General features: G+C 34.8%; 1 protein-coding gene across 1 annotated transcript in view; it reads left to right on the forward strand.

Annotated features, from left to right (window-relative positions):
- The window catches only part of Smp_130810 (hypothetical protein), a gene marked incomplete at both ends in the record, with an annotated part of 126,151 nt that overhangs the window by 48,398 nt on the left and 62,955 nt on the right, over positions 1–14,798 (forward strand). Inside the window, 7 exon segments of the mRNA XM_018788974.1 lie at positions 1,683–1,895; positions 3,959–4,171; positions 6,215–6,635; positions 8,194–8,264; positions 10,203–10,466; positions 12,401–12,687; positions 14,261–14,555. Coding sequence (XP_018654464.1) covers positions 1,683–1,895; positions 3,959–4,171; positions 6,215–6,635; positions 8,194–8,264; positions 10,203–10,466; positions 12,401–12,687; positions 14,261–14,555 — 1,764 coding nt within the window.

Raw genomic sequence — 14,798 nt, forward strand, 5'->3', positions numbered from 1 at the left:
TTAATGTTCAGTGATAAATCAATGTAAAAATCTGTGTTTGGTAAGCTACCTGTTACGTATGCTCAACCACTGTCTGCCTCAACGTGCAATGTTTTATGGTGTAGGAGTAGGTTGGAAGAAAGTTAGGGGCGGCAAGACCAAAACATGGCATAAATCCATGAAGTCACTGACAAGTAGACTGAGCCATGCTGGGAGGTGTAGACTACCTGGTTGGGATTCGCGAGATAATAGCAATCTATGGTTAGAGACCCTGAATGACATGGCTCAAAATCTTTTGCAATGGCGAAGGTGCATCCACTCTTTGTGTTCTGCAAATTCTAATCTTCTCAATTCTTCATGTCTCTATCTTTTTCTCTTTCCCAATTTATTTCACCGTATTATACTTCTTGAATAACATCTTCAACCCCTAATCTTTCCGATTACTGCTTATACTCTTACTATTTTTACTACTACTATGGGATTTGAATCGACAACTGAATCTCTATGTTAATGTGGTATGGTAACTCGAGCTGATGTACATACGTACAAAGTTCTACGTTGTGGCTGACTGACTAACTGACTGTCTTAATCCAGAGGGTTCATTAGTAAGTTATCTTATTATGGCACTTATTGGCAGATGTTAACAATTGATGGTGAAAATCACTTCAATCAGGAATTCTGATACTCTTTGTTATGGAATGTCAGTATGCTCAAAATTTGCGACTAAATATTACTGTCCATTTCTTTAAACTGAGAGGTATGCTATAAATGCTGGAGTGTGAAATAATGATATTGTCTACATATTCCGTCGTTCATGTACAAAAACCATTGTACATTAGTATTGAATGTTTCCTGATTTATTTGTCCACCGTTAAAAAATTGTCCAAGTTTAAAAGTAGTTGAGAGGATACATACAAATTATATCCATTAGTCTAGTTAGTTGGACTTACCTTCTGGGTATTATTCGGCATTCTTAGAAAATACTAATTGTAGCTTTGTCTAACTGATTTTTTCAAAGAACTACTATGCAAAATAATCCATGTTCTGAGTTTTGTGGTGAAGTGTTTATCTGTATACTACACAACGTATTTCTTTACCTTGAAATTACAATGGAAAATACTTGTTCATCGTATGTCCGGTGTATGTGACCATTGTTTTACAAATATTTATAATTATCTGCCCCCAAATGCCGTGGTAAGGTCGAGAGCGAGGAGGGCCCCCTCTCCAAATGCTCTCACATGGTCACGCGTACATAGCATCTACCAGGGAAATCCTACTCATTGCCTTGTCGTGGCATTACTGTCGTTTACGAAATTGAGAGGACGAAAAGCGTATGTCTGGCGCTTTAACCGGATTAGTGGACACTGTGATTCCACCTAGGGGAGTTGAAAAACCCTGATTCCAAACCACTGGTGCACATGGGTTCCAATCAATCGTTGATCACCGGCTACCATGAGACTGCATCTCCTCAAGATGCTCCACTGCCTTGTGGATCAGATCTTTAGGTCAAAGGCTCTGGGTGTGGCTCCCTAAGGAAACCACGTGCTTCAGTTTGCGCAATTGGGCAGTATCACAGCCCTCACACAAATCAAATAAGATTTGTGTGCCCATATATATCTGGTGCTTCCTTGTACCAATATTTATGTGTTTAAATAAATAAATAAAAATCATCATCAAATTGTTTGTTTTTTATTTATTTAAAGTTAACTACTATTATGGATTTACGTAATCCATCATTAAAACCACGTCATTGGAAAGTATTAGAAGAATTAATCGGTTTTCAAATGTCTGAATTGGAAACACCTTTAAGTTTAGGCTATTTAAATGAATTGAAAGCATTTAACAAAGCTGAACAAATTCAGGAAATTTCAGGTCAAGCTAGTTCTGAATCAAGTTTAGAAATGTTACTTAAAAAGGTAAGTACAATATATGTTTATGTTATATCATGTGGGTGAGTTTACGTTCCCTGTTTGATATATAAACGTTATATGACCATCCAATCAGAGAGCGAGCAGTGATTTATTGATCGGATCCAATGATACACAATATCCGTATGAGCAGCCTAGAGTACTCGTCGGTCCTGCTTTCTGCCTAACCCAACTATTCAAGTCCAGAACGTCAATAACAGCCTCTGCAATATGAATCATTATTCTCAAACATACTGGGTTTATATACCAACTAAACAGACCACGTGGTACCATAAAATAGAAAATAACACATGTACAAGATTTGGTCAAATGTGGCTGTGAATAGGGGGAACAGTATTCAGTAGACTGTGTATAACTCAAGAATAGTAAATCGTACAATAATAGTCCAAGGGTCAAAATAAAGCTTATAATAAGAGGAACATGAATATGAATAGTTTAGTTACTTAGCAATTATACAATAGGAAATATATGTACCATATGGGTCCATAAATAGTTCTCAAAGTTATCATTCATTATTCTCCACGGGATACAACAGTTTATATTGATTATTGAAATGATTATAAATGTTAAAAGAGAAGAATCATTTCGATACTTCATTAACCATAGTAGAAGCAGAATGATTATTATTGAAAATCTCAAACTCTTTGATGTCCTTAATAGAGTTGGCTACACTCATCTAAGGAAAATCATAAACAATATAAGCAAAGATGAGTGGTGACTAGCAGTGGAATCTAGGACGCGCGTTTCGTCCCATATGGGACTCGTCAGTTGGATGTATCCGGATACCAGAGTTGATATTCACTCCGAGATTGATCAATTACAGTTTTAAACATCAATGGAAAGATTCAAACAAACATTACAAGATGAACATTATAAACGTTTGAAGAGTTTAAAAATAACTAGAAACATGGATTGGTTGAAGTTAGATATTAACACTGTTGGATGCTGCCTCAGTGATTAAGCACTATGTTAAATACTTCGGCTACTCTCCTCTTTTTATTGTTGGGAAAACCTTCAAATAGTTTTCTAAATTCAGAAAAATACTGAAAATAATTCGACTAATTAACATCTAATTAAAACTTACAAGAGACTGATAGAAAACAATAGATTTCGCTGTAATCTTCCTAAGTGGACATTAATTTAATCTACTTCCAAACCTATGCTGTCAAAAGATCATGAGTAGAAGATTGTTTGACACTAGGAAGAGATGTTAAGAAGTTGACCATTAAACATGTTCATCTTTCGCTTTTCTCAGTCGTTGTGGTCCTTATGCACATCTTAATCTATAGACAGAAAACGTCTGCCATTCAAAATTCGAATTATAATTTCCACTTTGAGTATACTTTTTCGCTTACAGACCATAGTCTTAAGGTTAAACATTTTACTCACTTTAATCGACAACGACTAATCTTTAACAGTCATAAGGTAATCTAAAGATTTATTTACCTAGATTCGAGTCCTACTTTCACCCTATTGAATTCAGTAAAAGAAGACAGAATCAATTGAACCTTCTATTGCTATATTTAAAGCGTTAATGAATAATCAGACTGTAGCAATCTTCAAATTAGGAATTTCACTTTACACACAATCAAGCTATGAATGATAGAGAATAAAAGCTTACAATTAGGGGAGTTTAGAAATATGATAATCTAGTTACTGAATAATATATATGCGACAATATTCCGTAAGATAGGATCAGAGGTTACCACTTTTTCTATATTTACTGTGATATTAACATAAGCGGCGTTAAAAATTGCCTTGCAAGAATTTGTTTTTTCTCGTTTCTAATCATATATCCTTTGTTCAATCTAATTACTGTCACTAGTATTAGTATTAACCGGCCTACTCTGTTATCTCTTTTGATAATTTGATCTCATTGTCTTGATGTATTATGCTGGTCGGCGGCCTATGCTCCATTGGGAGTAACAGGCGTAAGTAAGTAAGTAAGTCCTGATGTATTGCACACTTGCGTCAGATTCGTTTATTGCTTATGATCATATGATATTGTTTAACTAAGTCACTTGTGCTATCATTCATTCAATTTATTCAAGGTTGAAGAATCATGGAAATCAACTGAATTCATTGTTCTACCATATAAAGATAGTAAAGATGTTTTTATTATTGGTGGAACTGATGAAATACAACAATTATGGGATGATTCTAACATTAATATATCAACAATTGCTTCATCACGTCATGTTGGTCCAATAAAAAATCGTGTTGATGAATGGCAAACTATGCTAGAATTATTTGGAAGAACCTTGGTAACTCAGTCCTCAGTTACTTATTTATGGAACGTATTATGTTTAAAATGAATTTGGTACAATAGAATAGGGATACAAGTCGTAGGACTCGAATATTTCGTAGTCGCTTAGTCTATTATCAATTAAATATAGTAAATTAACGACTGGTGTAGAATAGAATACAGTATTTTTTTTAGTGTATAGGCAGAAAAGAAGGAGGCTGCTAGGCTGATTAAGCTTAGAAGACTAAAATATCATCGACGCCCGCTGGTGTTTCTTCAGTATTTATGTGCAACAAAACTAACTAATTTAACATCACGATAGAAGTAACTCGAGAGGTCATTCCCTGGAATCTAGTGAGAAGTTGTGATCAGAGGAATTCAAGCAAGTTAGGAATGAGACAGATGTCATCAATGACAGTTGATCAAAGTTGTGTAATACTATGAATTGAGTGAAGCTCGAAATATAAACTATCAAATACCAACTCCATAATCTTGAAGTTAAATGATTGTCACGAGTCCCAAAAGTCCTGAGTTTGACTTCCGTCTGGGTCATGAATGCCCACCAATGAAAAGTTCCATACTAAAACAATACAGATATCTAATACTTTTTGGATTTCCACTTACTTACCATCCAAATTGTGATGTGTTGGATGGTGTACTCAAAGGTTACACTGATCACTAGGAAAGTCAAATTATTAAATTTGTTTGTAAGGAAGCTTAAAGAAATAAGTTCCATCACATATAACTTCTAAAATAATCATAAAGTATATTTCCAGTAGTTACCTACCACATAGGTCAGCATGCTAAGTTATTTATTTTCATAGTAGGATCAAGTGACGTTTCAGCGTAGTGACACTGAAACCCAACAATAATTCACAAGAATCTAATAAATGAAGATCTTCATTATGTATTCATATCCACGCTTTGCATGATAGTTTTTTCGTATGATTGAAGACGTTAGCTACAAAGAATTATAGGTCTTACTGTCTAGTATATTGTACAAGTTCTATTTAATAATTTTTATTGAGATCACTAAGCGACTCATATTATATAACCATTGAAAACGTGGGAGCAATGAACGACCGTCTTGTCCTAGCACGAGACTATTCAGCAATATGCATCCACGATCCCACAACAAGGAACAGGGCCAAGGACCTTCGGTCTCGTATGTAAACATCTAAACTTTAGATAGCTAAACTGAAACCCGATGATGTACTAGTCTAACTTCAATTAATCCATGACATTGCTTGATCCTGCTCAGTGTTATAAAGGTTAAATATTTACATGCGAGACTGAAGGTCAGGGCTTTTATTTCCAGTCCTGGTCATTAGTGCATGCTGCTGAGTAGCTATATACTGAAACGAAATAGTTGTTTAGTGCTTCCAGATTTTTGACAGTTATCTTAGATTAATTCATAATATCAACAATTCTATACTGATAATTATTGACTATATTTGAAATTATGAGTCAATTGAAGCTAGACCACCATGGAAAACCTGAAAGCACTGGACAGCCGTTTCGTCCTATTATGGGACTCTTCAGCAGTGCGCATCCGCGATCCCGCCTCGCGAGCGAGATTCAAACTCAGGATCCACCAGTCTCGCACCAGAGCACTTAACCGACAGACCACTGAGCCGGCCGGCATCCAACGGTGTTAATGTCTAACTTTAACCAATCCACGATTTTGAGCAACCGTTCACCAATTGTCTTCAGTGAGTTGATATCTCTACAACAGACTTGGTTGAACTTCACTGGTTACTGCTTCTCACAGAACTCAAGGAAACATTCCTTGAAGTCAGTCACTAGTGATCTTTCGGTTAAATGCTCTGGCGCGAGACTGGTAGGTCCTGAGTTCGAATCTCGCGAATGTGAGATCATGGATGCACACTGTTGAGGAGTCCCATAATAGGATGAAACGGCCTTAAAGCAGTGCTTCCAGGTCTTCCATAATGGTCTAGCTTCAATTAACTCATGATTTCAACTATGAAAAATACTGAAATCTCTACAAAACACCCTTCTAAATTATTGATCAATTTTAAAAAATTTTCTTTCTTTCTTAAAGGATGAATGGATGCAATGTCAAAGAAATTGGCTTTATTTAGAAAGTATATTTTCAGCACCAGATATACAACGTCAATTACCTAGTGAATCAAAAAGTTTTATATCAGTTGATAAATCATATAAAGATATAATGCGTAAAATACAAAAAGTACCATTAGCTATGCGTGCTACAACTCAACCTGGTTTATATGATACATTACGTAATAATAATCAATTATTAGATCAAATACAAAAATGTTTAGAAGCTTATTTAGAATCAAAACGTTCAATATTTTCACGTTTTTACTTTTTATCTAATGATGAATTATTAGAAATATTAGCACAAACACGTAATCCATTAGCGGTACAACCACATTTAAGAAAATGTTTTGATGCTATTACCAAGTTAGAATTTGGTTTAACATCAGATTCAATGAATAAAGGTAATTATTATGAAAGTAATTAGTCCCCTTTTGATATTATTATGATAATAATGTAATAAGAAGAAGATGAAGAGTAACCATAGTGATTAGGTTTCTAATTAGTTTCATATTACCCCACCCCACCCCCTTATTTCAAATGGTAGCTTCGTACCATTGGCTTGGCACATATACTAATTATCTGAACCTACGATTCCTCTCGTACTAAACAGGATTAGCATAGCAACAGTCAGATTGTACTTTATTGATGTACTCATTAGTGGTGCAAAACTAACCTATCTCACGACGGTCTAAACCCAGCTCACGTTTCCTTCTATTTTTAGATATAAATGTTCTGAACAAGCATATTAGGTGTGATTAGATTAGTCGAAATGTGTAGCGCTGATATCTTATCACATAGTCCGAATAATCTTCGTCTTCTTATTATATTATCGTAATAATATTATTTTTATTTTTATTTTATTCTCTTTTTTTAATTTTTCTTTTTTGTTAAAATAACCATTGTAATATTGAATATTGAATTGAGTTGAGATGATAGGTATCACTGGTTACCATGTTATTTAAAAATATACATCGAAAAAGTTTTATATTCATGAGTTAAGTCTTGGTAGATTTTGAAAATGGTAGATCCTAGGTTCGAATCTCGTGAGGCGGGATTGTGGATACGCACTACTGAGGAGCCTCACAATAAGACGAAACGGACATTCAGTGCTTCCAGGTTTTTCATGGTGGTCTAGCTTCAATTGACTGATGATTTCAACTATAAAATTACTAAAATATTCACAAAAAACCCCTTCCGATTATCAAATAAGTGCTCAGTATAGAATTCATTTTATTTTTGCTATGATATTTTGTTCCTTATAATAGTGATTTTATACAACTACGATGTTTATTCAAGATAATATTCTGTGTATCAAGTATGAACTTCGTTCAGAATTGGTCAGAACATATTTATTTACTTAGGCATGTTACCATTCGTTGAGGAGCATAGGTCAATCACCAGTATCCTCCATCAAACTCTGTCCTGGGCAATGCTTTCCAGTTCTTTCTAATTGATATTCATCCTTTCCACATCTGCTTCCAATTCCCGACGCAGTGTACTCCTTGGTCTTTCACTTTTCTTGTTCCCTTCAAAATTCCAAGTTAGCACTTGTCTCGTGACGCAGTTTGATGATTTCCTCAATATGTGTCCTATCCACTTCCAACGCCTTTTCCTAATTTCCTCTTCAACTGGAAGTTGGTTTGTTCTCTCCCACAATAGACTGTTGCTGATGATATTCGGTTTACGGATATTGAGTATCTTGCGTAGACAATTGTTTATAAATACTTGTACCTTCTTGATGATGATGATGGACATTCTCAAGGTTACTTTAGCGTCACTCAAAGGTCGTCCATACATTAAAGTCTCACCAATCTGACTTAGACCTTGATTCTTTTCAAGATTGTTAATGTTTATTTTGGATAGTTTAACTAACATATATGATTGTAAACAACCTACTGTTATTCTAGTTAGTGTATTTTTAAATTCGATCCAACTTTTAATCGTTTTTTTTCTTTTTAGATGAACCTGTTTATACAAATGATATATTGGCTATGCTTTCACCTGAAGGTGAACGTGTCTCACTTGGCAAGGTGATCTAATATGGTTCAATTTTCTAAGATTGATCATGACTTAAACGTTTCTTTACTTACATTGATCAACTGTGTTCACACTCAAACTCATCGAACATTAAACTCTGGACTCTCATAATTTCAGGCGATCATACTATTTATATAATTCACTAATTTTGATAGAGTTTTTTTCTGTGAGCATAAACTTCGGGTAGACGTTTGTGCTGAGGGAACAAAACTCCATCAAAATCATCTACCTGAGTTAAAAATCTTCTCCACCATCTCATAATTCACTAAACTAGAGTTACACATTGTTATTTCCCTGCTACATAGATAATAAACTACTAATTAGAATTTTACTATAATTTTTCAAATATCTGTAATACACTTAGTGTAAAACTGTGGTATTTTCGGCTCATATTTCAATATTTAAGTATATAAACACTGTAGAAAAGTCTCCTATTCAGTCATTTTAATGGAAAGCATTACTTATCTTCTAATTTTGGGTATTTCGTCGAATGTTCATCTCTTAAAGTGACTACGACAATTGATTAGTACAGTAGTTAGTGAATCAAGAAAAATCTAGATGAGGTAGGATCAATACATGGAAAGGGTCTATAAAGTTATTAACGCTTAAACTATACCATATCAAAGTGATGTTAACTTTCTAGTTGTTGTTCGTGATATAACTATATTTTATTGTTAATGACATTAGATTAAAAAAAAACAGCGAGTCTATAATTTATGGACGAGCCAATCAGAAACGTCTGAGGTATTTCAAGGTCACGGCGCCTATTTCAGTACCTGATGCTCATGTACAATCGGTTCACAGAGGATGTTAGAGAAGACGTGACAATTAGGCGGCTGCAATAAATGGGACTACTAAGAAGTTCCTTTATTTGTAATTGCGGTAATCAAATTACTTGTAGACCTTGTGAAGACTACCGGAATGTTGTCCTTCAATGTAATATATGTTTAAATGACTCCTATTTTTCAGTAGTTTTTTCAGTTTTTGTAACTTTATTATAGGTATCAGAAATGCAAGCTTCACTAATTATTCCATGTCTTATATTTCTTTTCAAGATGTACAGTTTACTAACTGTTAGATAAGTTAATAGTTGGATTCATGAGTCGATTTAAGCTAGACCACCATGAGAAACCAGGAAGCACGGAACGGCCGTTTCATACTAATATGGAACACATCAGCAGTGTGCATCCACGCTCCCGCACAAAGGAATGGAAACCAGGATCTTTGGTCTCGCACTTGTACGCCTAACCTCTAGACCACTGAGTCCGTATCCAGCGGTAATAATGTCTAACTTCAACCATTCCACGAAATTGTGCCACCGTCCACTATTGTCTTCAATGAGTCACTGCCTCACAAGATAATTCATAATCACATTGTTGTGTCTGAGTATCTACTGTTAACATTATTCTACTGATACCTATTCAGTTGTGATTCTCAAAAACACCTGATTTCATAATTGTAAGGATGGCTCGTTGGCAAACTCTAGGAAGCCTCAAGAAGTCCAGAAAGAGCCGAAGACATTCCATCTAATCACTGCTAGGGGAATATTCTAGAATGTCGACATGTAGCTTTCCAATTGGATGGATAAGAATCACCCTCCTATGTACCTATTGGCTGTCCGAAATGATGATTTACTTTCAGGCAAAAAACTATAAATACATGAGATTTCTGTACTATATTTTGACACTGTTTTGGCGGAATAAAATTCCTACTTACTAGTCTTCTGTCTTCTCTCTTGCGACTTTGCGGGTTCTATCGTTCGAGCAGTCTAGTAGTACGCGGCGCAGTAAGAATCAAAGCTCTAGATATAACAATAATCATAATTTTATTGAATGATTGTAATGTCATGCAACTAATTTCTCTTATACAAACTTTCATATCAATATAGTTTAAATCAATGTATCTTCTGTATACTTTCGCTTTTATTAAAGGGTTTAAAGGCTAGAGGTAATGTTGAAGATTGGTTAGGTAAAGTTGAAGAAGCAATGTTTACAAATCTTCGTAAATTAATGAAAATTGCTATAAATGATTTTGAAAGTTTACAACGTGAAGAATGGTTAAAAGCACATGCAAATCAAATTGTTTTAACAGTAGAACAATTAATGTGGTCACGTGATATCACATTAATTTTAGAAGATCCTCTCCTAGAAGATCGTCTTGATGGTTTAAAAGAATATGAAGAAAAATGTTATAAAGTAAGTAGGTTATTTTAAACAAATAGGTGGTTAAATTCACTTAGTATTGTTTATTTGAATCTTCCCATTGATGTTTAGGACTGCAATTGATCAGCTCCCTATTGGTATATGTGTATACTGTGCGTATTGCCTCGATACTGCCTTAATTCACAAGAATTATAAGCAAAGATGGATGGTGGCTAGCAGTGGAATCAAGGACACGTGTTTCGTCCTATCTGGGACTCATCAGCTGGATGTACCTGCATCTTAGACTTGTTGATGTTCACTCTGGGACTCAAACCCAGTTATTTTTTTCCCACTAGGGATCTTCCCACCAAGAAAAATCATCATTCAAGTACCATTTCACTGACAAGCATACAGTTTTTCTATGATCCTTAACTGGTTAGTATTTCTGCGACAGACCATTCATCGAAATTGTCCATGACTTGTCAGTTGTTAATGTTTACTGTCATGCACCAATCGATAAGTAACCAGCTATATTCTGATTGACAACCCTGAAAATCGCTTAAGGACAGTATGCTATTATTGTCTTGTCCATGTAGATTTTGGTACCGTCTTTAAAATATATGTAATGTTCTTATTTTTTAAAGTCTTTAATATATATTTCCGCAATTCATGGGTGTTACAGAATATCACAGAATAAGCGGACCTATTAAAAAAAGTATAACCATTTCCGATTTCTAATAATAAGGCCTTGGAGATCAATTTAACGCATACATATTTTCGTGGAATTCAGTTTATCCAAAGTATCTCTAACCAATTTTAAAACACTTAGTGTTGTTTGTTTGAATCTTCCTATCGATGTTTAAGCCTGCAATTGATCAGTCTCTTATTGGAATTTGTGCATACTGTGTGTATTGCCTCAATATTGCCCTAATTCACAAGCACTAAACGCACAGTATGCATGTATGTCAACAAGAGACTGATCAATTGCAGTGCTAAACATCAATGTGAAGATACAAGCAAACAACATCAAGTGAATTTAAACTTCACCCCATTTCACAAGCAAGTGGCTATCACAACTCAGTGGCCGAGTGGATAACGCGATGACGTTTGAAGCAAACGGTATTGAATTGGAGTCTCATAGTGAACATCAACTCTGAGACACAGGTGCATCCAGCTGACGAGTCCCAAATAGGACGAAACACGCATCTTGGATTCCATTGCTAGTCGCTATCCAGTTTCATTAAGTGTTAAATAATTAGTATGTGTCATTAACACGTGAAGTGATTGATAGTAACCGTCAGAAATCTCTGCTTGATATTATTTAACATTAATAATCAAAGAATCTTTTCAATCTTGAAGGATTTGAACTTGTGATCAGATGTTTTTTACTAACAACTATGAAGAAAGATTTTATTCCAGTAAATTAGTCAACTCATATACTTGAATAAAAACTGAATCCACTTATTCAACCTTTATGTTGGGATGCTCCTGAAAATTTCTCGCAATAGACATCACAAGCTCAGGAAAACATTAAGAAGCATTCTATTAAATCAACATTTGATTAGAAGTTTTGCTAGAAAAGTATCGCGAAAATGAAATGTCACATGTAGAGTTTCTGATTAACTGATTACTACACTGCTACTATGTTTCGTAGTATTCTAGGATTTTCAGGAAAACCCAAGGACTTTTAAAATACTATAAAAACCCTATATTTTCTGTACATAAATGAACCTTTGGAGTAAAGTGCTTCTCATATATTTTGCGCCTTTTCTCTCGTGTTCAAGTCGCTATGTAGTTCTACCTTGAGGGTTACGAGACTAGCTCAGGGATCCGAATATAGCATTCAATCAGCAAGACTTATCACTTTATAAAAAAATTACAATTTAATTATAATACAAGATGATATAATATTGATCGTTAACTTCCCCCCACCCCTTATTTGTTTTTCTTTCAAATTTTCTTTTCTTTTTTTTTAATTTTTTTTTTAGGGACTTAACAAACTTGCTACTTTAGTTCGTGAAGAATTACCTAAATTATTTCGTTCATTATTATGTGCATTAATTACAATTGATGTACATTCACGTGATATAGTAACAGAATTAGTAAATAATAAAGTGAATTCATTAGATCATTTTGATTGGCAACGTCAACTTCGTTATTATTGGGATTTAGATTTAGATACATGTGTTGTGAAAATGGCTAATTCATGTTATATATATGGTTATGAATATTTAGGTGCATCACCACGTTTAGTTATTACACCATTAACTGATAGGTAAATATATGAAAAGTTATTTGTGATGAAGATATTTATTGTATAATACTTATTATGAATTCATGTTAATAGATGAAGTTTTGAAAACCTTTGAAGGATCAAAAATAGATCAGAAGGGGTTTTGTGGAGATTTCAGTATTTTCATAGTTGAAAGCGTGAGTCAATTGAAGCTAGACCATCATGGAAATTCTGGAAGCATTGGACGGCGGTTTCGTCCTATTATGGGACTCCTCAGCAGTGTGCATCCACGATCCCGCACTCGAGACATCCGAACCCAGGTTTTACCAGTCTCGCGCCAGAGCCCTTAACCGATAGACCACTGAGCCGGCATCCAACGGTGTTAATGTCTAACTTCAACTGATCCACAAAGTTGAGGAACCGTTCACTAATTGTCTTCAGTGAATTGATATCTCACGACAGACGTGATTTGAACTCCACTGGGATCGTGGACACGCAATGCTGAGGAGTCACATAATAGGATAGAATGGGCGTCCAGTGATTCCAGGTTTTCCATCGTGGTCTAGCTTCAATCGACTCACGCTTTCAACGATTAAATAGATGTTTATTCATAGTTATAACTCAAATCTACATGACTTCATGGATATGCACGGAGAAATCAAAACATAGTCCATCATCTCAAGTGAATGCAAAAATAATAATAAGATGTCAAATGTGCAAGACTCTCCGATATAATACAACATGCACCAATGGAATTACACTTGACGGAGAAGCTTTGGAGGATGTAAAATCCTTTATATATCTGGGTAGCATAATTGATGAACAAGGTGGATCTGATGTAGATGTGAGGGCGAGGATCAGCAAAACAAGAGCTATTTGCAGTTAACCAACTATAAGTAACTTAAAGCCATGAAATACTTTGATAAATGGAAGTATTTAGATGGGACTACGTCTATTTCGCTGTGATTAATTCCTGACTAGATTAGTTGATGTACTTTGCTAATGATTTTTGCGATAACAAGTTGATGGTTATCCTTAGATTCTAGATGAACAACCGATGATTTACTAATTCATGATACTTGATATAATGAGCCTGTGAGTTTTGTTATTCTCTGATTTTACTCTGAACTAAGATTTCTTATCAATCTAGCTGTTAAGTAGGGATGGTTTAATGACAAGTGATGAGAAATTGTTAAACTGGACTACATATTATTTAAGTAAGGGGTCAAACAATTTGTATTTATGTCATCTCATAGATACTCAAATCTGAAATTACATATTGATAACATAAAACTCACCTGTAATAGGTGGAGTATAATCATACTGAAAGCCAAAGAAAACATCTCACCGATGATATGGAATGGTCACTAAACAACTTGGAAAATCGCCTTACTTTTTAAATGTAGACTATTGAACTCTTCTTTAATTATTGGGAGGTACTTTGCTTACTATGGGACCAGTAGACTATAGATTCCATTATGGTTGTGTACTCCTGAAGAGTTTCAACTTAAGGCGAAATAGATATTATTCTGTAGTTTACAGTTTGTAACCATCCATCAACTCAAATTAATCTCTAATGACAAACTCATATATCAATTCTTTCATTTTGTTTTAGATGTTATCTATGTTTAATGGGTGCATTACAATTAGATTTAGGCGGTGCACCCGCTGGTCCAGCTGGTACTGGTAAAACGGAGACAACTAAAGATTTAGCTAAATCTGTAGCAAAACAATGCGTTGTTTTCAATTGTTCCGATGGATTAGATTATAAAATGATGGGTCGTTTCTTTTCTGGTTTATCTCAATCTGGGGCATGGTGTTGTTTTGATGAATTCAATCGTATTGATATTGAAGTATTGTCTGTTATTGCTCAACAATTGATCACTATTCGAAATGCTAAAGCTGCACGAGTGAGTAATATTGTTTTTCTTTATCCCTTTTCAAATTGTTACTGTTATTACCGTGCTTCATAAACTTTAGTAGAACTCTGTGAATGAGCTTATCTGTAATCGGATATATCCCCTTATCAAGTACACAATACATAGGTTGACTTACTTACTTACTTACGCCCGTTACCCCTCGTCGAGGGCCGCTCACCAGCATTCTCCATCCAACTCTGTCCTGAGCCTTCCTTTCCAGTTCATTTCAGTTGT

This window comes from Schistosoma mansoni, chromosome W (assembly GCF_000237925.1).
Source record: "Schistosoma mansoni strain Puerto Rico chromosome W, complete genome".
In the NCBI taxonomy this organism is placed as follows: domain Eukaryota; kingdom Metazoa; phylum Platyhelminthes; class Trematoda; order Strigeidida; family Schistosomatidae; genus Schistosoma; species Schistosoma mansoni.